At 42.2% G+C, this 23,104-nt stretch overlaps 1 protein-coding gene across 1 annotated transcript in view; it reads left to right on the top strand.

Moving 5' to 3' along the window:
* TXNRD1 (thioredoxin reductase 1) overlaps positions 1–22,323 on the top strand; it is a 115,167-nt gene extending 92,844 nt beyond the window's left edge. The window contains exon 13 of the mRNA XM_044679142.1: positions 22,244–22,323. Coding sequence (XP_044535077.1) covers positions 22,244–22,323 — 80 coding nt within the window. The remainder of the gene's footprint in view (positions 1–22,243) is intronic.
* Positions 22,324–23,104: the final 781 nt, after the last annotated feature.

Here is a 23,104-nt window from a genome sequence, read left to right as displayed (position 1 = left end):
GACCATCATATCATCTGCAAAGAGTGATAGCTTAGTCTCCTCCTTGCCTATTTTGATACCTTCAATTTCTTTTTCTTCTCTAATTGCAACTGCTAGTGTTTCTAGTACTATGTTGAATAATAGAGGTGATAATGGGCATCCTTGTTTTACTCCTGATCTTATTGGGAAGGCTTCCAATTTATCCCCATTGCATATGATGTTTGTTGATGGTTTTAGGTATATACTGTTTCACTTTGATTTTTTTTAAATCTTTACTTTCTTTCTTCTTCTTTGGCAAGGAAGAGAAGACTCTACCTTGGTTTCTTTCAAGATTCTAAGGCAGAGAAGGGTACGGGCTAGGCAAGCAGAGTTGAATGACTTGCCCAGGGTTACACAGCTAGGAAGTGTCTGAGGTCAGATTCAAACTCGAGTCCTCCTGACTTGGCAGTTTACCTACTGTGCCACCCATCTGCCTCGACTCACGTTGATACTGATGTAGAAAGTGCTTTACATACAGCATCTCGTTTGATCCTCCACAATAATCTTCTGAGGTAATTGCAAATATTATTCCAGAATGCCCTTGAATCTGTGGCTGTTTGTTATGCCAGTAACTCTTTCGCTCCTTATCTCCATTTCCTTCAAATCATACCCCAAATGCCATTTTCTACAAGAAGCCTTTCCTGATCTCCTTTAATTCTGGTTCCTTCCCTCTGTTGATTTTCTCCAGTTTATCCTGTTGTATCTCGACTGTATGGAATTGTTCGTACGTTGTCTTGCCCGTGAAACTGTGAGCTCATTGAGAGAAGGGACTGTTTTTGCTTTTTTTTGGTACCCCCAGTGATTAGCACAGTGCTAGGCACATAATGAAGGCTTATTAACTGATTGACTGTCTCATTGATATGAGATTTTCTCTAAGAATTCAGATATCAGTTCATCAGTTCCTCTCCAACCTATGGGATTCTTGCCCATGTCTTCACATAAATTCTTGAGCTTCAGGGGTTGGATTGAGGTGGGAAAATACATTCCTCCAATCCTTTTGATATTGTACAGATCCCAGGATAGCATGTGGGCTTCTATCAGGTTTCCCTCACTCTTGCTACATGATGAGATAATTTTTGTTGTTGTCGTTCTTCTGTCATTTCAGTTGTGGTCAACTCTGTGACCCCATTTGGAATTTTCTTGGCAGAGATACTAGAGTGGTTTGCCATTTCCTTCTCCAGCTCCTTTTCCAGATGAGGAAATTAAGGCAAACAGGGTTAAGTGACTTACCCAGGGTCATATAACCAGCAAGTGGCTGAGGCCAGAAGATGAATCTTCCAGAGTCCAGACTCAGCACTCTGTCCACCGTGCCACCTAGTTGCCCAAGCTGCTTCACAGTTAGGGGCTAATATTTCCTTCTTAGAATGTAAGCCCCTTGAAAATAATCAATGTTGGAGGGGATGTGGCAAAGTTGAGACACTAATGCCTTGCTGGTCGCGTTGTGAATTGAACGGACCATTCTGGAGGGCAATTTGGAATCATGCCCAAAGGGCCTTGAAAGAATGCATGATGCCCTTTGATCCAGCAACACAACTACTGGGTTTATATCCCAAAGAGATAAAAAAAATCTCGGCAAGAATCTGTTCCTACAAAAATATTTATTGCTGCAGTTTTTGTGGTGGCAAAAAAATTGGAAAATGAGGGAATGGCTGAACAAATTGTGGTAGATGATGGTGATGGAATACTGTAAGGAATGATGAATTGATGGATTTCTGTAAGAACTGGAAAGACCTACATGAACTGATGTGCAATGAAAGAAACAGAACCAGGAGATCATTACACACAGAAACTGTGGATGATCAAAGGTAATTGACTTTGCTACTAATAGTAATGCAATGATCCAGGACAATTCTGTGAGTCTTATGAGAAAGAACTCTATCCACATCCAGAGAAAGAATTGTGGGAGGAGAAATGCAGAAGGAAACATGTGATTTATCACTTGTTTATATGGGTATGTGATTTAGGGTTTTGGTTTTAAAGGATTGATCTTTTACAAAAATGAATAATATAGGGGGCAGCTGGGTAGCTCAGTGGATTGAGAGCCAGGCCTAGAGATGGGAGGTCCTAGGTTCAAATCTGACCTCAGACACTTCCAAGCTGTGTGATCCTGGGCAAGTCGCTTGACCCCCATTTCCTAGCCCTTACCACTCTTCTGCCTTTGAGCCAATTCACAGTATTGACTCCAAGATGGAAGGTAAGGGTTTATTTTAAAAAATGAATAATATGGAAATGGGTTCAAGTGATAATATATATGTATAACCCAGCAGAATTGCTTGTCAACTCTGTGAGGGGTGAGGGATGAGAGGAGGGAGAAAACACGAATCATAGAATCATGGAAAAAATTTTAATAGGGATAAAAAAAAGAATGCAAGCTCCTTGAGAGCAAAAACTTTTTTTCTTTTGTTTTTTCTTTTTTTTGTTTCCCTAGCACTCAAAACAATGCCTGCTATATTGGAAACATGTAACATGTTTGTTGGTTGATTGTTATTTAGGAAAACTTCTAGAAATTTTTTTTCTTACAGATTTTTGGAAACATGACTAGGAAGACTTCATGACCCTGAGCCAGAGCCAACTTGCTGGAGAGCCATAAGAAACCGCTTTGAGCTTGTAGCTACTGAATGAGGTCCAGAGGAAGATCCTAAGCCCAATACCTCTGTGTTCCCCTTTAAGGACTTATTCAATGAACAGAATAGTTTCATTTCATGCCTCTGAGACCTCACTTGGGACGACTTTAGAATTGCAAGTTACGTGATCAGAGTCTTAAAGGGTTGAGTCCAAAATTCGACATATCAAAGGAAAGATAAAACTCACCCAGGAATCAAAGCCTAATTGACAAAATTCAAAGCAATGAGCTCATGTTCCCAAACACCTTCCCTGAGTTCCAATTTTCTGCAGGCACGGTGGTTTAAAAAAAAACAACACAAAAAACATGCATTAACAGAGGCTGATTGCACATTGGGCTGCTTAAATGATCATCAAACTTTTGCAATAGCAAAATGGAAACGTTTTCATTTTCATTTGGGTTCCTGCTGAAGAAGAACCCTGGGGGAACCTGTCAAACTGCCTCGTTACACAGCCAGCTCCCACAAAATCATGTCAGAAATTTCCATTTCCCCAATTTGGGAGCTGGTCTCCACCCCTCTCCCATCCATAAGTACTGGATTAATTACCCTCCTACAAGCCACCCCTCTGGGCCTTAACTGCCTCATTTGTAAAATGAGGATAATAAATAAGACAGATGTTAGACTAGTTCTGTGTTGGTGAATCTATGGTACGTGTGCCGGAGGGGGCTGCTTCCTTTCCCCTCTCTACTGCACCTGAGGATATCACCTGCTCCTCTGCCCAGCAGCTCAGTGGGAGCACTTCCTCCTTCCCTTGTTTGGGGTAAGGTGGTGGGCTCACATGTGGCATAAAGGTGTACTCAGACTCTAAAAAGTTCACCATCACTGGACTGGGTGATCTTGGTAAGTCTTGTCCCTTGCTAAGAGCTCCTCTTTCTAAGAGCCATGCTATGTTAGAGCTCTTGAAGGCATGGAAAGCTCTTTTCTTACAAGACTGAGGGAAGTAGGTGTGTGGCAGTCACCTTCATTTCATGGATTAGAAAAATGGGACTACAGAGCCCAAGGTGTTTGCCCAGGCTAACACAGCTAGCAAGAGGGAAACAATAAAGAAGGGAATATGTATTTATATAGCATCTGCTACACGTCAGGCAATGTGTTAAGCAAATTTTACAAATATTATCTCATCTAATTCTTATAGCAACCCTGTGAGGTAGTTGTTTAGTCATTTCAGTCATGTCTGACTCTGTGATCCCATCTGGGATTTTCTTGGCAGAAATACTGGAGCTGTTTGCAGTTTCCTTCTGAAGTTCTTTTGACAGATGAGGAAACTGAGGCAAACAAGGTTAAGTGACTTGCCCTGGGTCATACAGCTAGGGTCAGAGACCAGATCTGAAATCAGGAAATAAGGAGTCTTCTTGACTCCAGGCCAGCACTCTATCCACTGCACCACCTAGCTGCCCAACTGTGTATAATTGGAATCCGAACTCCAGAACTACAATTCCCAGCACCCCACTCTCCTCAGTTACGTGCTGATGTAAGCAGGATATAAATTTTGTGTAGCCTCGCCTCTTGCTCTCTCTTCCTGTGATCCCGTTTGTTGGAGGGGTGTGAGGTGAGAGGCAGGCTCATGTGGTCTTATTTCATTAGATAATTACCTTTTTATTCCTTTACTTCAAGCAATTACTAATAAACTTTATAAAATATAACACTTGGAGTATTGGACATTGATTTAAATGTTACAACTGTGAGGTGGGTGCTATTAGTATCCTCATTTTACAGTTGAAGAAATTGAGGGAAACAAAGGGTAAGGGACCTCTCCAAGGTCACACAGTTGGTATCCAAGGCTTCATTTGATCTACCTCACTCCAGGCTCAGAGCTCTATCCACTCTTCCATCAGCTGCCTCAAGTAGGTTTCAGAGTCAAAATATGAAGCTATTTCATGTCTCCAAGTCCTACAAGCATTCCCCTGCCTTTCATCTAACCATTCAGAAATTCAATAAACATTTACTAAGTTCTTAACATATACCAGTCTCCTGGCCTCAGACACGTCCTAGCTGTGTGACCCTGGGCAAGTCACTTAGCCCCAATTGCCTAGCCTTTGACACTCTTCTGCCTTGCAATTGATACTAAGACAGAAGATATGGATTTAAAAAAAAAAGTACCACACACTGCCAGGTGCTGAAGATATAGAGACAAAACTAAAACAGTCCCTGCTTTCAAGGAGTTTATCTTCCACTGAGGAAAATTGCATTTATACATTAAGTGATGTAATGGATTTATAGTCAGTCATTCTGGGCTTGAGTGTCAGCTCTGTTATTTCTCACAAATGTGACTTTAAACAATTCGTTTAACCTCCCTTGACCTCAGTTTCCTCATCTGTAAAACGAAGGACTGGGTAAGCTTTAAAGCTCCTTCCAGTTTTAAATCTGGGAGTCAAGTAAATATAAAATATATACTAAGCAATTTAGAGGCAACACAATTAACTGGAGGTGGGAGAGCGGAGGAGATCAGGAAAGACCCTACACTACTCTGGGTTCTATGGTCATCATTGACCATCATTCATGAGAGATGGTGTGAAATAACAAGGAACATTTGTTAAGCCCCTACTCTGTGCCAGGCACTGGTCTTGGTAAGCGCATAGTAGGGAGGGTGCTGAATTTGGAGTAAGGAAGACCTGGGATCAGATTTAGCCCCTGACTCTTATTGGCTTCTTGATCATAGCTAAGTCACAACTTCCTTGAACCAATTTCCTCCTTGTGAGGGGGATGGCCCATTACTTCCAGAGGCAGGGTCATTCCATTTGGGGCAGCTCTCATGATTAGGAAATTTCCCTGACATTGAACCTAAATCTGCCTCTCTGAAATTTGCCCTTATTCTTCCTACTTCTGCCCACTGGGGCCACACCACACAAGTGTTGTTAAACCCTTGAAGAGAGTATTGCCCTTCTTTGGAGGCCTTTAAGCAGAGACCAGGGTATTGCTTGTTGGGGATGTCAGAGAGAAAGAAGGGTGTGTGGAGTGTCCGGGAAGGACTAGCATCCCTGGAGGGAGGACTTGCTGAGCCTGTTCAGGGCTGCTGGTGCACCTTTGGGGTTCCCTTGTCCCTCAGTCCTCACCTGTGGCTCCACAAAGCTGTTTGTAGCAGGCACATCCCAGCCTGCCTCTCCATCTATCTTGGCAGATGGGCTAATCTTGGTCAAGAGTAGCCAATGGGCACAAACCTGTTGGTGAGTTAGGGAGGGTATCAACCCCAGACATATGAAGATCTCTGCTCCCGCTCCCCCAAATCCAGAGGAATGGACAATGAGAATAGTTTCTTCCAAGAACCACAGAGGCAGCGGAAGCAGGCACAGTGGAGCACTGAGAGCTTGGACAGACATCAAAGATGCCCAGGTCATCTACTGCATCCCAGACCAACACTGGGCATCCTGACTTTTGTCTTGCTCCTGGTCCTTGATGACTCTGAAGAGAGAGTAAGGCCAAAGACCATGCAATTCTGCTTTACTTAAATCCAATTTATGCACGTCAGCACATCCTCCTTGTAAGGTTATTAGTCCTCTTCCAAGAGGAAGGCTGAAGGACAACAACAAGGCTAGAGAGATTTCTTTTGTGTTTGGGTTGAACAGAGTGACTTCTAAGGTTGGTCCCTTTTAGCTTAAATTCTATGATTCTGTGGCAGCTGGTAGGTCTTCTCCCTCTCCCCCTACCACCGAGTTTTCTCTTTTCCACACTGAACTCCCCTCATTCCACTAGAGTGTAAGCTCCTTGAGGACAGGACCTTGAGGCCTTTAACCATTCTGGTGACTCTCCTATAAATGCTTTCCAACTTATCAATATCTTTAAAAAATATTGAGCAGATAGACATACCCAAAGTCACTCACATTGTCTTCTGATGCCCCATTGGACCAGTGACATACACTTGTAATAAGAAGAAGAATGATAATAATAATAGCTAGCATTTATATGATGCTTTGAGGTTTGCAAAACACTTTATGTTCTCTCATTTAATTCTCACAGCAACCCGGTGAAGTACGATCTATTACTATCCCCACTTTACAAATGAGGAAATATGGAGGCTGAGAAAGGTGAGGGGACTTGTCCAAGGTCACCGAGCTAGCAAGTTTCTGAGGCAGAATGTGAACTCAGGTCTTCAGGTTTCCAAATCTATCAGTCAGATTACTGGATCCCCCAGCTGTAAGATGGTGGCAGGGGAGGGACATGTATTCTGTGTGAGTCTAGGGCAAAGATGCAAACCCAGTTTGATATCCCTGTTTAGTCCAGCAAGATTTCTTTGGGATTGTAAGTTCATAGGTTCCCCTTGACAAAAGGAATGAATGAATGTATGAACAAATGAATGAGTAAATAAATACATTTCCATACTAATTACAAACACCAGTCAATTATCATCACAGGAAAGCAGGGAAATTCAAGGGGATGCCAAGTGCAAAAGTGACCAGGTTTTGAATAAACCTCAGTTAAGAGTAAAGGTTGATGCTGTGAATGACAATTGAGCTTGGAAAGGCTTTTTCTCCTCTTAGCATCTGTTACTGTACCCCTGGGGTTCCTAGCCCCATGCATCTCTGATGCTTTGCCCCTCTCTGCCTTATGCTCACTTCAACATTCCGCACTGTCCCCTCCCTTTCAGTCCTGTGTTGCCTTCCAAGGCATCCAAGACTCCCTTGCTTTCCATTGTCAAGGAAGAAAAATTGAATTGATTCATTATATAAAAGTATGAATGACTTAGTGTGTTATTCTTTCCAGGATTATCTGTATTTTGAAAGAGGTTCTCTGAAGAGAGAAATGTTGGATACAAAGGAATGAATCCCTAATGACAGAATTTCTGGCATCAGTGACAGGTGAGTGAAAAAGATAATTTTTAGGTAACACTTTTTCAAATTATACTAACTATTCAAAGGTCTGTTCTGCCTGTATTTAAGGCTCAGCTAGCAAGACTGGTCTAACCATTCAATCTCAGCCACTATATAACATTATTAATTGTGTGCAGTGCCCTCCTCCCACAATTCCCAAATTGCCAGCATACCATTAGATGACAGTGACATTCTTTCTTTGCCACAGGTCTTCACCACAAAAAATACAAGGGAGCAAATCTCCTTGTGTGATTCCTCAGCCTCACCAAAGTGTAGCATTAGTTTTACTTTCTTGCAAATCTGGCTTTCAGGGGACAGCTACTCAGTGGAGAATAGGCGCTTCTGAGCTAAAACCAGGCAGGGACAAGTAGAAGATGTATAATTCTGGATCATTTCATATAGCTAAGAAACAAGAACAGATCCTCTGACACTGACTTTTCATGCCTACTGATACAAGGGGCAGCATGAATAGAATGCTCCATTTGTAGCTATGAGATCTTGAGTTCAAATTCTTCCTCATACATTTACTAGCTATATAACACTGCTAAAACATCTAGCCTCTTGGAACCCTAATTTCCCCATCTGTAAAATGACAAGTTTGAACTCCAAGACCTTTCTGGTTCTTCCCTCTAAATCTTTGGTATTATGAACTCATACTGGAGTAGGAGTTAGCTTTCAGAGAAGCTGCATTTGTGTACTAAGATCATGTTCCATCTGGATCAGGAAATAATTAAAACACAAATCAGTTTAAAACATGGGTATTTGAACATCTGGGATATTTTCTAATCAGATTAGTGGATTATCAGAAAGCTTCCCCAGTTTATTCAGACTCAGTGATGCAGACCCACAGAAGAGAATCCTATGGAAGGGGCTTCCAAAACTTTCCTCCCCACTGTTCACCTTAGTGGAAATTACCTTTGGTTTCAACAGTGCTATTCTTGGCAAAGCCCATATCTTAAAAAAGAAAACAAAATTTTTTCCTCAGTGGGACCAATCTCTCCACACCAACCATAACTCTAAGACCTGGCTTAATTCTGCCCATTGGAATTGCTAAAGAGAGCTCACATCCTATAATGGACCTTTCAGGATTTTATACCCCAAGATTTTTCCTCTCTCTCTTTTTTTTTAATTTTGAGAGCAAACAAATAAACTGGGTGTGTAGTTCCTTGCTTCCAAGAGTGCCAATTGCTGTGTGGTTCAAACAAGCCCTAGTTCTTTCCCTCCATGGCTACTCTCAATGCAATTCTGTCAGCATCTCCCCATCCTGACCTACAGCACATCAGCTGTTCCAGCTTCCTCCTCCCGTCCCTCACCTCCTTGAGGAATAGGCTTGTGGTTGGGGGAAAGGGACAAACCTCACAGAGAGCAAACATTTTGACCATTATTATACCTCCTGTATAATACCTGCTGTACACTCTAAGAGATCCCCCAGGGATCAGACAAAGAAGGCATTACTTCATGATGGGGACTTACCTTGTGCCAGTTTCTGGGTGTTTACCTACTTGGGGAATTTTGGGTTCTAACTATCTGGAGTCTTCCTCTATAACCTCATACAGGGCCACCCACAGAGGTATCAGTGGGTGGCCAGAATAGGTTATTGGATTGGGTGTCTTCCATGCTAAACTGAAATAGCAGGATAGTGATATGTTGTGAAGCCAATCAGAGTAGGGTGAGCTCATCATTTGGTACTCAAACAAGATTTCCCTTGTTAGCCCACTTGGAATTCTAGAATAAGAGAATCTCAAAATTGAAGGGATATCAGATATTCTGTACCTCCCCATCCAATATCCCTGCTGTCAATCCTGGGCCAAAATAATCAGTAAAGAAGTGACTACCCAATCCTTGTTTAAGGACCACCATTCTGGGAGAATTCACTCTGTCTTATAGCCATCTGTTCTACTTCCAGACAACTAAAACTAGAAGGTAGCAAGACTTGTATAAATTCACCTCTCTTTCAACTTCCATTCATTTTTCTCAGGTCCATCCTTAAGGGCTAAGCAGACAAAGTCTAATCGTTTTTCTACACAGCAGCTTTTCAGATACTTGAAAGTAGTTATGTCCCTGTTAACTCTTCTCTTTTAAAATATGAATGCTTGTGGAGAAAGGGACCAGAGAAGGGCAAATATCCCATGTTCATTTGTTCTTTTAAAGGTGGTGCAGAGAGGGGGAAGATAATGAAGTCTGTAATGATTCAGTCTCTGGGAAAATTCTAGGATGAGCCATTAAAGGGATAATTGGTGGATATCTAGAAAAGGAATTAGAGATTATGGAGACAGCATGGCTTCATCAAGACTAACCCATGTGATTTCTCTACTAGCAGCAATGCAATGATCCGGGACAATTCTGAGGGATTTATGGAAAAGAACGCTACCCACATTCAGAGGAAGAACTGCAGGAGTGGAAACACAGAAGAAAAACAACTGCTTGAACACATGGGTTGATGCAGACATGATTTGGGATGTAGATTCTAAACGACCACACCAATGCAACTCTCAATAATATGGAAATAGGCCTTCATTGACGACATATGTTAAAACCAGTGGAAATGCACATTGGCTACAGGTGGGGAGGAAGCTGGGGGTGGAACATGAATCATGTAACTATGGAAAAAATTTCTAAAAAAAAAAAAAAGAAAAGCCCATGTGAAACATTTTATTTCCTTTTTTGATGGTTTTACTAAACTGATGAATCAGGAGAATGCTATAGGTATGGTGCATTGTGATTTTAGCAAAGCATTTGTTAGTGGATGTCATACTCTTCCTATGAAGAAAATGAGAGATATGGACTAGGGAGTCATACAATTAGATGAATCAGAGCTAGTTGAATGGTTGGTCTTAAAGAATAGTTATTGATTCCATATCAACTTGGCAAGAGGTCTTCAGTGGAGTGTCAAGGATATAAAAGATCTTTAAGGGCTAAAGCTTTGGACTAAATATATTAAAAGGAAACCCAAAAGGGACAAATGTAAAGTCTTCCATATGGTTCAAAAAATCAATTTTACATCAAGATGAAGAGATGTAGTTAGATGTCAGTTTCTAAAATATCTAGAGCAGTGATGGAGAACCTTTTAGAACCTTTTAGACACTGTGTGTCCTGCACCGTCCTCCCACCCCAGAAACTCAGTGCCACTTTCCCCCTCTGCTGTCTTACCCTAGATAGGGGTGGGAGAAAGGGAGGGAGTAGCCCAGGCATTCCACTCAGGGGAGGGAATAAGCACTTCCTTATTCTCACCTTTCTTTCTCACCTTATTCTCACTTCTTCTAGGCAGAGAAGTGGGGAGGCATGGTGGAGAGGGGAAAGGAGCAGCTCCACCCTAGTCCCTCTGCCTATCTAGTAACTAATTCTGGTGGGGGAATGGTGCCTGTGCCCACAGAGAGGTGTCTGTGTGCCATCTTTGGCACATGTGCCATCAGTTCATCATCACAGATCTAGAGGTTTTCCATGGACTATAGGAATAATGAGTCATGTTCAAATCTGGGCTCAGATAGTTCCTAGCTGTTGTAAGGGGGGATAAAAGGGGCTTTGGGGTCGAATATATTAAAATTGGTCACCAGAGGATTGAACAATTATCAATCCTCAATTAAGAATAATCTCAAGGGGGCAGCTGGGTAGCTCAGTGCATTGAGGTCCTAGGTTCAAATCTGGCCTCAGACACTTCCCAGCCGTGTGACCCTGGGAAAGTCACTTGATCCCCATTGCCCACCCTTACCACTCTTCCACCTAAGAGCCAATACACAGAAGTTAAGGGTTTAAAAAAAAAAAGAATAATCTCAAGTTAAAATTGACTTTGTGGAAGTTTATTTACAATTAAGAAGAGAGAGAGGAAATAAGGAAATAGAATCTAACCCAGTAGGTAAATTACTACGATCCTCTAATTAATCCAGGTAGATTTAATTAACCCTCAGCCAAGAGTCGGAGGGCCAGAAGCCCAGAGCTTTGCTTCATTCACAGAGTCTATTAAAGGGAAATTCCTTAAGAGAAGTTCAGGAAGATTCAGTCTTTAAAGTCACCACGTGGACTTCTAAAGAAGATATTGAAAGCAGTCTCACCAAGGTTTCAGCGTTCCAGCCAGCACTCCTCCCTGAACCAGGAAAACTAGAAGACTCTGAAGAGCGTCTTCACCAGCAGCCCTCTTTACCAGAAGCCCCTCTCCAACAGAAGACCTTCTCCTTTTAAAGGGGTCTCTTATGCGTCACTTCCTGTGCCTCCTCCCTAATTTGCGTGTCCAGTTACAATAGGCGCCTCTCATAGGACTGCCTAGGGGGCAGTCAGTTGATTCTGATTCATCACCTACTCTAGCACACGTGGGTTACAGACCTCCCAAAATTGGAGGTGCTCTCACCTTTGGTGATTAAATCTAAAGATGGGCAGTGTAGACTTAATCCAATTATCACACTGTATGACCCTGGAACTGCTTGACCCCAGTTGCCTAGCCCTTACCACTCTTTTACTCTAGAAACAATACTTGGTAAGGCTCTTATATGGAGATGCTTAGTATGGATTGTAACACAGAAGGTAAGGGTTGAAGAAAAAAAAGAAAAAATAATGATCCAGTAGTATGATGCAGGAGCTGAAAAAGCTGATGGGATCTTGGTTTGCATCGAGAGGCATAGCTTTCTGATGATAGTCCCCTCTGTCCTTTGCTCTCATTTGACCCTATGTAGAGTGCTGCATTCAGTTCTCATTTGATAGTCTAAAATAAGATGAATAGCTAGAGTGCTGAAGGCTGCAATAACAACTCACATTTATGTGGCACTGAAAGTTTTGCAAACTTTAATCTTTATCATCTCATTTGAACCTCAGAATAGCCTATGAGAGGTGGATGATGTTTTCTCATTTTACATAATGCAGAACATGAGGTTCAGAGAAAGAAATTTACCCCAGGCCACATAGCTACTAAGTGCATGAGGGTGAGATTTGAAGTCAAGTTTTCTTGCCTCCAAGTCTAGTGCTCCATCTATTATACCAATACAGTCTCTTAAAATATTCTTTTGCTCTTTCTACCCTTCTGAGTTTGAGGCCATGTATTCTGTGGACCAGTATAAGAACTTGGCTACACTACTTTCTAAAGCTTGGGTTGGAGTCAGTTGTGGATTTTCCCATCTTTTCTGCCTTACACACCAATCCTTATTTTAACATTTACCCAAGGACCTTTTAAACTGATAACTTTTCTTTACCTAGAGATTTCCTTAATCAAGTCTGCGCAAGCAGAATTTGGCTCATTCTCAAAGACTTCCTCTCAGATTGACATCAATCTTTTGAATATTACTCTTCGAGGATGGCCATTCGGTCAGTTCAAAATCTCTCTAACTATACTCTCATCTAGCCCTTATCTCACCATTTGCTGTTAAGAGTGTAACGTCCATCCAACACATTAGAGCAGCAAGAGGTAGAAAGAGAAACACCATTTAAAATCACCCTAGACAATAAAAAATACTTGGGAATCTATCTACCAAAACAAACACAGCTACTATACGAAAACAACTACAAAACACTTTCCAGACAAATAAAACTGGATCTCAACAACTGGAAAGCCATTAATTGTTCATGGGTAGGACGAGCTAACATAATAAAAATGAACATTTTACCCAAATTAATTTACCTATTTAGTGCCATACCTATCAAATTACCAAAAAACTTCTTTACTAAATTAGGAAAAACTATAACAAATTTCATTTGGAATAACAAAAGATCAAGAATATCAAGGAAAATAATGAAAAAAAAATGTGAAGGAAGGGGGTCTAGCAGTACTAGATATTAAACTATACTATAAAGCAGCAGTCACCAAAACAATATGGTACTGGCTAAGAGATAGAAGGGAGGATCAGTGGAATAGACTTGGGGTTAAGGATGTCAGCAAGACAGTGTATGATAAACCCAAAGAGCCCAACTTTTGGGACATGAATCCACTATTTGACAAAAACTGCTGGGAAACTTGGAAAACAATATGGGAGAGATTAGGTTTAGATCAACATCTCACACCCTACACCAAGATAAATTCAGAATGGGTGAATGACCTGAATATAAAGAGGGAAACTATAAATAAGTTAAGTGAACACAAAATAGTATACCTATCAGATCTCTGGGAAAGGAAAGATTTTAAAACCAAGCAAGAGTTAGAAAAAATTACAAAATGTAAATTAAATGGTTTTGATTATATCAAGCTAAAAAGCTTTTGTACAAACAAAAACAATGTAGTCAAAATCAGAAGGGAAACAACAAATTGGGAAAAAATCTTTATAACAAACAACTCTGACAGGGGTCTAATTACTCAAATATACAAGGAGTTAAATCAATTGTATAAAAAAACAAGCCATTCCCCAATTGAAAAATGGGCAAGAGACATGAATAGGCAATTCTCAGGTAAAGAAATCAAAAGTATCAATAAGCACATGAGAAAGTGTTCTAAATCTCTAATAATTAGAGAAATGCAAATCAAAACAACTCTGAGGTACCACCTCACACCTAGCAGATTGGCTAAAATGAAAGAAGGGGAGAGTAATGAATGTTGGAGGGGATGTGGCAAAATTGGGACATTAATGCATTGCTGGTGGAGTTGTGAACTGATCCAACCATTCTGGCTGGCAATTTAGAATCATGCTCAAAGCGCTATAAAAGAATGCCTGCCCTTTGATCCAGCCATACCATTGTTGGGTTTGTACCCCAAAGAGATCATAGATAAACAGACTTGTACGAAAATATTTATAGCTGCACTTTTTGTAGTGGCAAAAAACTGGAAAATGAGGGGATGCCCTTCAATTGGGGAATGGCTGAACAAATTGTGGTATATGCGGGTGATGGAATACTATTGTGCTAAAAGGAATAATAAACTGGAGGAATTCCATGTGCACTGGAAAGACCTCCAGGAACTGATGCAGAGCGAAAGGAGCAGAGCCAGAAGAACATTGTACACAGAGACTGATATACTGTGGTAAAATCGAATGTAATGGACTTCTGTACCAGCAGCAATGCAATGACACAAGACAGCTCTGAGGGATTTATGGTAAAGACGCTACCCACATTCAGAGGAAGGACTGCAGGAGAGGAAACATATAAGAAAAACAACTGCTTGAACGCATGGGTTGGGGTGGACATGATTGGGGATGTGGACTAGAAACAACCACACCAATGCAAGTAACAACAATATGGAAATGGGCCCTGAACAAGGACACATGTTACAACCAGTGGAAATGTGTGTCAGCCATGGGTGAGGGGAGAGCGGGGGGTGAAGGGGAAAGTAGGGGTATGAAGAATGTAATCAGGTTAAAAATGAATATTAATAAATGTATTAAAAAATAAAAAAGAATTAAAAAAAAAAGAGTGCAACATCCACTCTTTGTCCAAAGCCTTGGTGAAAGCCAAGTATATCATGCAAGATACTTCCTTTAGTCTTGACATAACCTGCCCTTGAAGAACATTTATTGGCTCGGTGATTGCTACTACATTTTCTAAATGCTTATACGTCAGTCCTTTAATAATAGATCATTCTAAAATTTTGCCAAGAAATAAAATTCTTCCAGTATCCTTGCCTACTGTTAGCAACTATTAGACTTGAAATCTCTTCCAACTGTAGGCAGTTTCAATGCAGACAGATATTTTACTGGAACCCTATGAATGGAGTGTCTTCCTGAATTCAAACCTGGCTAATCAATAATCTACCTTAAAGAGGTCAGATCTCATTATTCCCCATCCTGAGCAAATATCCCCATTGCTATTCTTTACATGTCTCTTCTATTTGACTGTACTCAATGAGATTTTAATTCCTGGCAAAATTTTAGAAAGATGTATTATTGAAAAGATGGCTTATAAACATTTAGAAAGGGAGATGATGGTCAGCAAGAGCCAACTTGGGATCTTCAAGAACAAGTCATAGCAGCGAATAACTAAAACTTGAGAGGATGCCCATCAATTAGAGAATGTCGTAACAAGTTGTGGCATAGGATTGTGATGGAATACTACTGCACTGTAAGAAATGATGAGCAAGTTAATTTTTTGAAATGGAAAGACCTACATGAAATTATGAAGAATGAAATGAACAGAACCAAGAAAGCATTATATATAGCAACAGAAATATTGTTTAAGGGAAGACTTGCATATGTCCACCTTCAGAGAAAGAAGCGATAAAAAGAAACAAGCAAGACATAGTTTAATAGAGATAGACAGATACATACATACATAGATGAAGGGATAGAGGGATAGATAAATAGATACATATATACATACATACATAAATAGACGGATGGATAGAGGGATAGATAGATAGACAGATAGGTAGGTAGATAGATGGATGGTTGGATAGATAGATAGATAGATAGATAGATAGATAGATAGATAGATAGATAGACAGACAGACAGATAGGTAGTTAGATAGATAGATAGATAAATGGATGGATGGATGGATAGACTGATAGACAGATAGACAGATAGGTAGATAGATAGATAGATAGATAGACAGACAGATAGGTAGTTAGATAGATAGATGGATGGATGGATGGATAGACTGATAGACAGATAGACAGATAGATAGACAGACAGACAGATAGATAGATAGATAGATAGATAGATAGATAGATAGACAGACAGACAGACAGATAGGTAGATGGATAGTGAAATGATGCCTTCTCTGGGGAAGGGAAGGAGGGAAATACCTGGAAATTTAATGTAACAAACTAATTAGTTTAAAAAATAAAGAGTAAGAAGAGATATGTCTCTCACACACACAAATTATGAGCAAGGGATATCATATACACAATATGCCTGGATTTCAGCAAGTTCTAGACAAAATCTGACCCCAGGGGGGACAAAAGGGTCTAATCTCACATAGAGAATTGCATTCTTAAAGCTTACTATGATTGAGATTATGCCACATAAGCAAATTCTCCAGGACCTTTTAAATTTAGAAGGACATCAGAGTTGATCCTAAAAACATTGTCACCCACATGTAAAACCCAGTGGAATTGCTCATTGGCTACGGGAAGGAGGTGGGATGAGGGGAGAGAAAGAACATGAATCATAAAACTATGGAAAATTATTCTAAATTAATTAAATAAAGATGTTCAAATTAAAAAAACCCATTGTCATCATTTCAAATTCAGAGAACTATTTCCTGATTTCAAGTTAAATTACTGGAGAAGGTGCATGATGTAATTTGAATTGTCAATTGTAATATGGAAATAGGTAGCAAGTGATAACACATGTATAACCTAGTGGAATTGCTTGTCGGCTCTGGGATGGGGCAGGGAAGAGGGGAGGGAGACAACATGAATCATGTAACCAACGAAAAATAGTTTTAAAAATTTTAATTTAAAAATAAATAAATGGTCAATTGGCCCGTTTTTGACTGGTTTGGTTAGTATTTTATCACAGAAGCCTGTTGTTTCTTACCCGTACCTCATATTTTAACCAGTTTTTTTAAATTTTTTAATTTTTAGAAAAATTTTCCATGGTTACATGATTCATGTTTTTACTTTCCCCTTCACCCCCTCAAATTCCCCCCCTCCATAGCTAACTCGCATTTCCACTGGTTTTAACATGTGTCATCAATCAAGACCTATTTTCACATTATTGATAGTTGCCCCTTTTGGGTGTACATCCCCAATCACATCCTCATCAAGCAGTTAACCAGTTTTTATCTTTCATGCTTTAGATTTTTTTTTTTTAAGTTCTGATTTGAGTAACCCTAAGTGTCATGGGAAAAAAAGTACCATTCTAAGAATCAGAGACCTGGCATCTAGACCTCGATGCTGCTAATAACTCTCTGTGAGACCTGGGCCAAGACATTGCCCTTCTTCAGCTCTTAGCATTGTCATCTATGAAGCAGTGGGATTTACTGGTTGCCGAGGTGCCTTCCGTCTCAAATACTCAGGATCACAGAACCTCAAGATGGGCAGAGACCTCAGAGGCCATCAAGTTCCACACAGAGCTAGCCCACAATCCCCTTGATTACATTTCTGGTAAAAGCACATCCAGTATCTGAATTGTTCCCTCTCCCTCAAGTCATTTTTCTTTTTCTAAATCCTTAACTTCCATCTTAGAAGCAACAGTGTATATATAGGTTCCAAGGCAGAAGAACGAGAAGAGTTAGGCAATGGGGGTTAAGTGACTTTCCCAGGGACACACAGCTAGGAAGTGTATGACACCAGACTTTAAACCCAGGACCTCCTGTCTCTAGGCTTGATTTTTAAGCCACTGAGCCACCTTAAGTCTTTTTCTAGGGACAGCTAGGTGGTACAGTGGATAGAGTGCAAGACCAGGAGCCAGAAAGACTCACATTTTTGAGTCAAATCTGATTTCAGATACTTCCTAGCTGTATGACTCTAGAGAAGTCACCTAAACCCATTTGCCTCAGTTTCCTCATCTGTAAAATGAACTAGAAAAGGAAATGGCAAACCACTCTAGTATCTTTGCAAAAGAAAACTCCAGATGGGGTCACCAAGAATCACACACGACAGAACAGAGCACAGAAGTCTTTTTCTACTTAATAGCAATAGGGAAACAGATATCTAAGGATACCTTCTCCAAATATAAGCTACGTCTGGAGCTTTGCTTACAACCCTTGTAAGAGCCATCATTGATGAGTTCTTTCTAGTCTTTTAGTTTTCCAGTTCTTCTGATCTCTTTTCCTCAGCCCTGAGAAGCCATCCAGTGGCATGAATCAATGTACTTGGTGATTGAACAACACCTCAACCTCAACCCCATCTCTGCAAGGGTTAACCATGGAACTCAGTTTTCTCAGGCTTCTTCTGGCCTCAGTCTTGAACCCTGAATAGAAGCAACAAGATGTGGGAACCTAAGGCCAAGAGGTGCAGCAGAGTGGAAGAGACGTGCAAAGAAGGCTAGGGGGACCAGCCCAGTGCCGTTCACACCACTGGATGAGCCCTGACCTCTGGGAGGGAAGGCCAGCTGGGGCTTAGGCAGCTGTGGAGGCAAGAAGACTTCTGCCATTTTGGCTAGCTGAACCTCCTTAGTGATCCAGGCCACTCTCTAAGACAATCAATGAAAGAGTGCTTGTAGGGAGTAGGTAGGTGGCTCAGTGGATAGAGAGCAAGCCCTTGAGTTAGAAAGACCAGGGTTCAAATCCAGCCTCAGATACTTCCTAGCTGAAACCCCAATTTCCCAACCCTTATGCTCTTCTGTGCTGGGATCTACACTTAGTATTGAAGATAAGGATTTTTTTTTTTTAAAGAATGACCAGCATTTGTAAAAGGAGTTCGCTGTATATTTTGTTGAGAAAAACAAACAATCCAAGCCAAGAGATCAGCTGAAATATGCTTATCCATCTCTCAGCTTCTATGAGAGCTTTTCTGGGCTTCAGGGCATCTTACTATATATCTTTAGCAGCAACAGAGATCAATCAGCAAGCCTTGGACCTTGAACATCTACAGGTTACGTGATCTGGGACCTAATCTCGTCTCCTGCTTTTCAATGGGAGGGAAGACTCCTGACAAGGGGGATTTGTTTTATTCTTTGAATTTATATCCCCTAGCCTTAAGGTAGTTAAGTGGTGCAGTGGGTAGAGTGCTAGGGCAGGTGTCAGGAAGACCTTTACCTCAAATATGACCTCAGTTCCCTCATCTGTAAAATGAGCTGGAGAAGAAAATGGCAAACCACTCCAGTATCTTTGCCAAGAAAACCCCAAATGGGCTCAAAAAAATTGGACACATGGGCAGTTAAGTGTCTCAGTGGATTGAGAGCCAGGCCCAGAGATAAGGGTCCTGAGTTCAAATCTGGCCTCAGACACTTCCTAACTGGGTGACCCTGGACAAGTCACTTAACCTCATTGCCTAGCCCTTACCACTCTTCTGCCTTAGAACCAATACCCAGTAATGATTCTAAGGTGTAGGGTTAGGGCTAAAAATAAATTGCTTGCTCCTTTCTCCCCTCTCACTCCAAATTCAAAGCTTATATCTAGTAGTCTTATTATTTCCCCTGATAGACTATAAATCCTTTGGGAGCAAGGATTGTCATTTTTATTTCTGTGTGTCTAAGACCCACCATAGTGCCTTGCCATTCATTCAATTCTATTCTATTCAACTTCAGTTCCCTCCCTCCCAAGTCCAATCAATTGTCAAGTCTTATTGATAAAATATTGTGACAATTACAAAACAATATGTGTATATGTGTGTACATATGTATATATACACACACATACACACATATTATTGTTGTAGTTCGGTTGTTTTTCAGTCATGGCCAACTCTTTGTGACCCCATTCAGGGTTTTCCTGGCAAATATGTTGGAGAGTTTTGCCATTTCCTTTCCTAGCTCATTATACAGATGAGGAAACTGAGGCAAACAGAGTTAGCCTGTCTTCAGGGCAGTTGGTAAGTGTCCCAGGTTGCATTTGAACTCCTGAAAATGAGTCTTCCTGAATCCAGGCTGGATGCTCTGTGTACTACAGTGCCGCCTAGCTGTCCTCAGCAACTGTATATCAGTATAACTGTGACAGTTTAGACCTAGAGTCTTCCATTCATTCCTCTTTTTTTTTTTTTTAAACCCTTACCTTCCGTCTTGGAGTCAAGGCAGAAGAGTGGTAAGGGTAGGCAATGGGGGTCAAGTGACTTGCCCAGGGTCACCCAGCTGGGAAGTGGCTGAGGCCGGATTTGAACCCAGGACCTCCCATCTCTAGGCCTGGCTCTCCATCCACTGAGCTACCCAGCTGCCCCAAACCCCTACCTTTCATCTTAGAATCAATACCGTATATTGGTTCTAAGGCAGAAGAGTGGTAAGAGCTAGGCAAAGGGGGTCAAGTGACTTGCCCAGGGTCACCGGGCTGGGAAGTGTCTGAGGCCAAATTTGAACCCAGGACCTCCTGTCTCTAGGCCTGGCTCTCCATGTACTGAGCCACCCAGCTGCCCCTCACTCCTTCCTCTTTAGTCATCAGGGCCCTTCAGGTTGAATCATTGCCATAGCATTCCAGGGGCTCATTTTGCAGTAGGTCTATTCCTTCTCCGCTCTATCCTCCCCGTAGCAACCCAAGTGATATTCCTAAAATGCCGGCAGCACTACATCATCCCCCGTGCTTGAGGTTCCAACGATCCCCTCTTGCCTCCAGCATAAACTCATCCATCTATCCGTGAAATCCCTTCACACCCCGACTCCAGCCAGACTTCCCCGGTCACATGACCGCCGTTTCCCCGTGGCTCGATAAGCTTTTATGAAAGGCCACCGGGTGTCCGACGCCGTCTCCACGCAAATACGCGAGAGACTGGACAAACAGGAACTCAGCAAGCCAGAGGGAAGGCCCTCGAATTAGGAGACGGTGCGGAAGGGTCGCAGAAGAAGAGGACCTCCCAGCCCGGCCTGAAAGGAGCCACGCCGGGGCTGGAGCCAAAGAGAAACTTGCTCCTCTGTCAGCGATTCTCTGCCTTCTCTCCGTGTGGCGTGCCTCGGACGCCCCCTCCCTCGTTTCCTTCCGAGCTCCTTTCCTGGCCCCCGTCCCTCCCCCAGACGGCGCCTTTTCTCTTTTGACTCGAGGGCAAAGTCGATCAGCTTTTCGTGTTGGAAGCCCGAGCACGCAGCCCGCTGGAGACCATCCAGCAGGCACTTCAGGCATACCTGTGGCATTACAAAGCTGAAATAAGCCCCGATTCCTGGCCTCGCGGAGCTTGCTTTCTATTGGAAAACTTGAGGGGGTTCAAAATTGCTAAGTCAGTTTCAGACGGAGAGCCGGACGTGAACGGATGGACGCGGCACCGAATACCATGCCCCCCTACCACCGCTAGGTGGAGCTGAGAATGTGCAGTTAATCCCCATGTAATAGAGTTGGCCAAGGTCTGGACCGAGCAAATGACAGGCTTTTAGTTGTTAAGTCGTTTTTCAGTCGCGTCCGACTCTTCGTGACCCCCTTCGGGGTTTTCTTGGCAAAGATACTGAAGCGGCTTGCCGTTGCTTTCTCCAGCTCATTTTACAGACGAGGAAACTGAGGCAAGCAAAGTTACGTGACTTAGTCAGGATCATACAGCTAAGGCTTTAGGATTTGTTCCCCAATTGCTTTGGGAACCATGATAAAATAAGCGGCACCAGAGCCCCTTTGGAGATGTGGGGCCACAGAGCAGGTATGGTAATCGGCCATCTCATTTCTACTTTCCCCTCTCTACCATAACAATAGACCATGTTTCTCTACCTCTTCAAGGTTCACAAAGAAAGGGCTTTTCCTACCAGAATTTTTTTGGATCCTAAATTGAGAGCGGGAAGGAACCTTAACGACCATTTCTCCCTCAACTTACAGATGAGAAAACTGAGGTCTAGAGGTTATGGGACCCTGCCCAAGGTTATGGTATGTGGCAGAAGCAGGATTTGATCTCAGCGATCATCCTACTCTGACAGCTGAAGAAGCTAAGACTAAGAAATGAAATGATTTGTCTGTGACCCTAGTCTAGTCATTGTCCCAACCAGGGACCAAAATCAGGTCATCTGACCCTCAGATATCATTATGCAACAATGCCTCCATTGATAAAACATTCCAAGAAAATCAGACCACAGGAGCATGAGCTTGTCTTGACTCAGTTTCTCCTCTCTAATAGTTCTGCAAAGCTGGTGTCTTTTCCCTGAGAGGAAATGCTGCATGTTGCGGGGAAAGTGTGCTGTTTAGAGACACGTGAAATCTGGGTTCGGGCCCCACCTTAGATACTAGCCAGCCATGCAATTCCAGGTGAGTCATGTAACCGCTGAGCGCCCCGTCCTCATCTATTAAAATGGGGGTGATAATTATACTGAGTGGTACTTCCCTTGTGTGGCTGCTGTTAGGCTCAAATGGGCTGATACATTATTCACTGTCTCCTGTCATGCCTTTAGTGGCCCGGAGGGAGCTGCCCCTTTCAGAACGTGCCCTCTGCAAAGGAGCTCAGATATCAGGCATGTACACCTTCGTGTAAATTTACCCCAAAGGGCTCCAGTGTGCTTAAAGGCTTAGAACGAGTGGAAGAGAGAGACCACTGGGCTTTTGTTAAAGAAACAGTGTGTGTGTGTGTGTGTGTGTGTGTGTGTGTGTGTGTGTGTGTGTGTGTGTATAATGGTGTGATGGAAAGAAAGAGTTGTCTTCAAAGTGAGGAAAGCCTTGGTCCAAGCCTTGCCTCTGACCCATCCTGGCTGGATGATTCTGGGTAAATCATTTTACCCCTCCGTGGCCCACTATGCCACTGAACCAGATTAAACTGTAATTTCGGTTTGATTTGAGGATTTTGATTTATTTATTAAAGAAAAAAAAAAAAGAAAACCTGTGTGGCTTCCTAAGTCAATATATGCCCTGCCAGGGAGCCTTAGGTAGTGGCCCTTGCTTTGATTTCAGCGTGATGGCACTGCTCTAGGGAATTCTGTAAGGGACGCCGAAGTGAATTTCCACACTGGGCAGTTCCCTGCACTGGAGAAATCCCGGACCCTCCTTGTATCCCACAGTAGGAGGGGTCCAGGAAATCACATTATGTTCTCCATTTCTACATATGTAACAAGGTACCCACTAAAGGTATCAGTGGAGCTCCCAAGGGAAGTCTCTTCTGTGTTTCGAGGAGAGGCCATTGGTAGGGGATAGTTAGAAACCTCTCATGTATCTGGCCTAGGTGATGGCCGAGGCCCCTTCTGCCTCACAGATTGTGTGTAATCGATCCTGCCTCCTTGCACAAGGTAGGATCAGAAAACAGTTTCCAAAAGAGACACTGA

The sequence above is a fragment of the Gracilinanus agilis genome, chromosome 5 (genome assembly GCF_016433145.1).
Source record: "Gracilinanus agilis isolate LMUSP501 chromosome 5, AgileGrace, whole genome shotgun sequence".
In the NCBI taxonomy this organism is placed as follows: domain Eukaryota; kingdom Metazoa; phylum Chordata; class Mammalia; order Didelphimorphia; family Didelphidae; genus Gracilinanus; species Gracilinanus agilis.
Note: the sequence above shows the minus strand (reverse complement) of the source record. Positions and strands in the feature narration are given on the sequence as shown.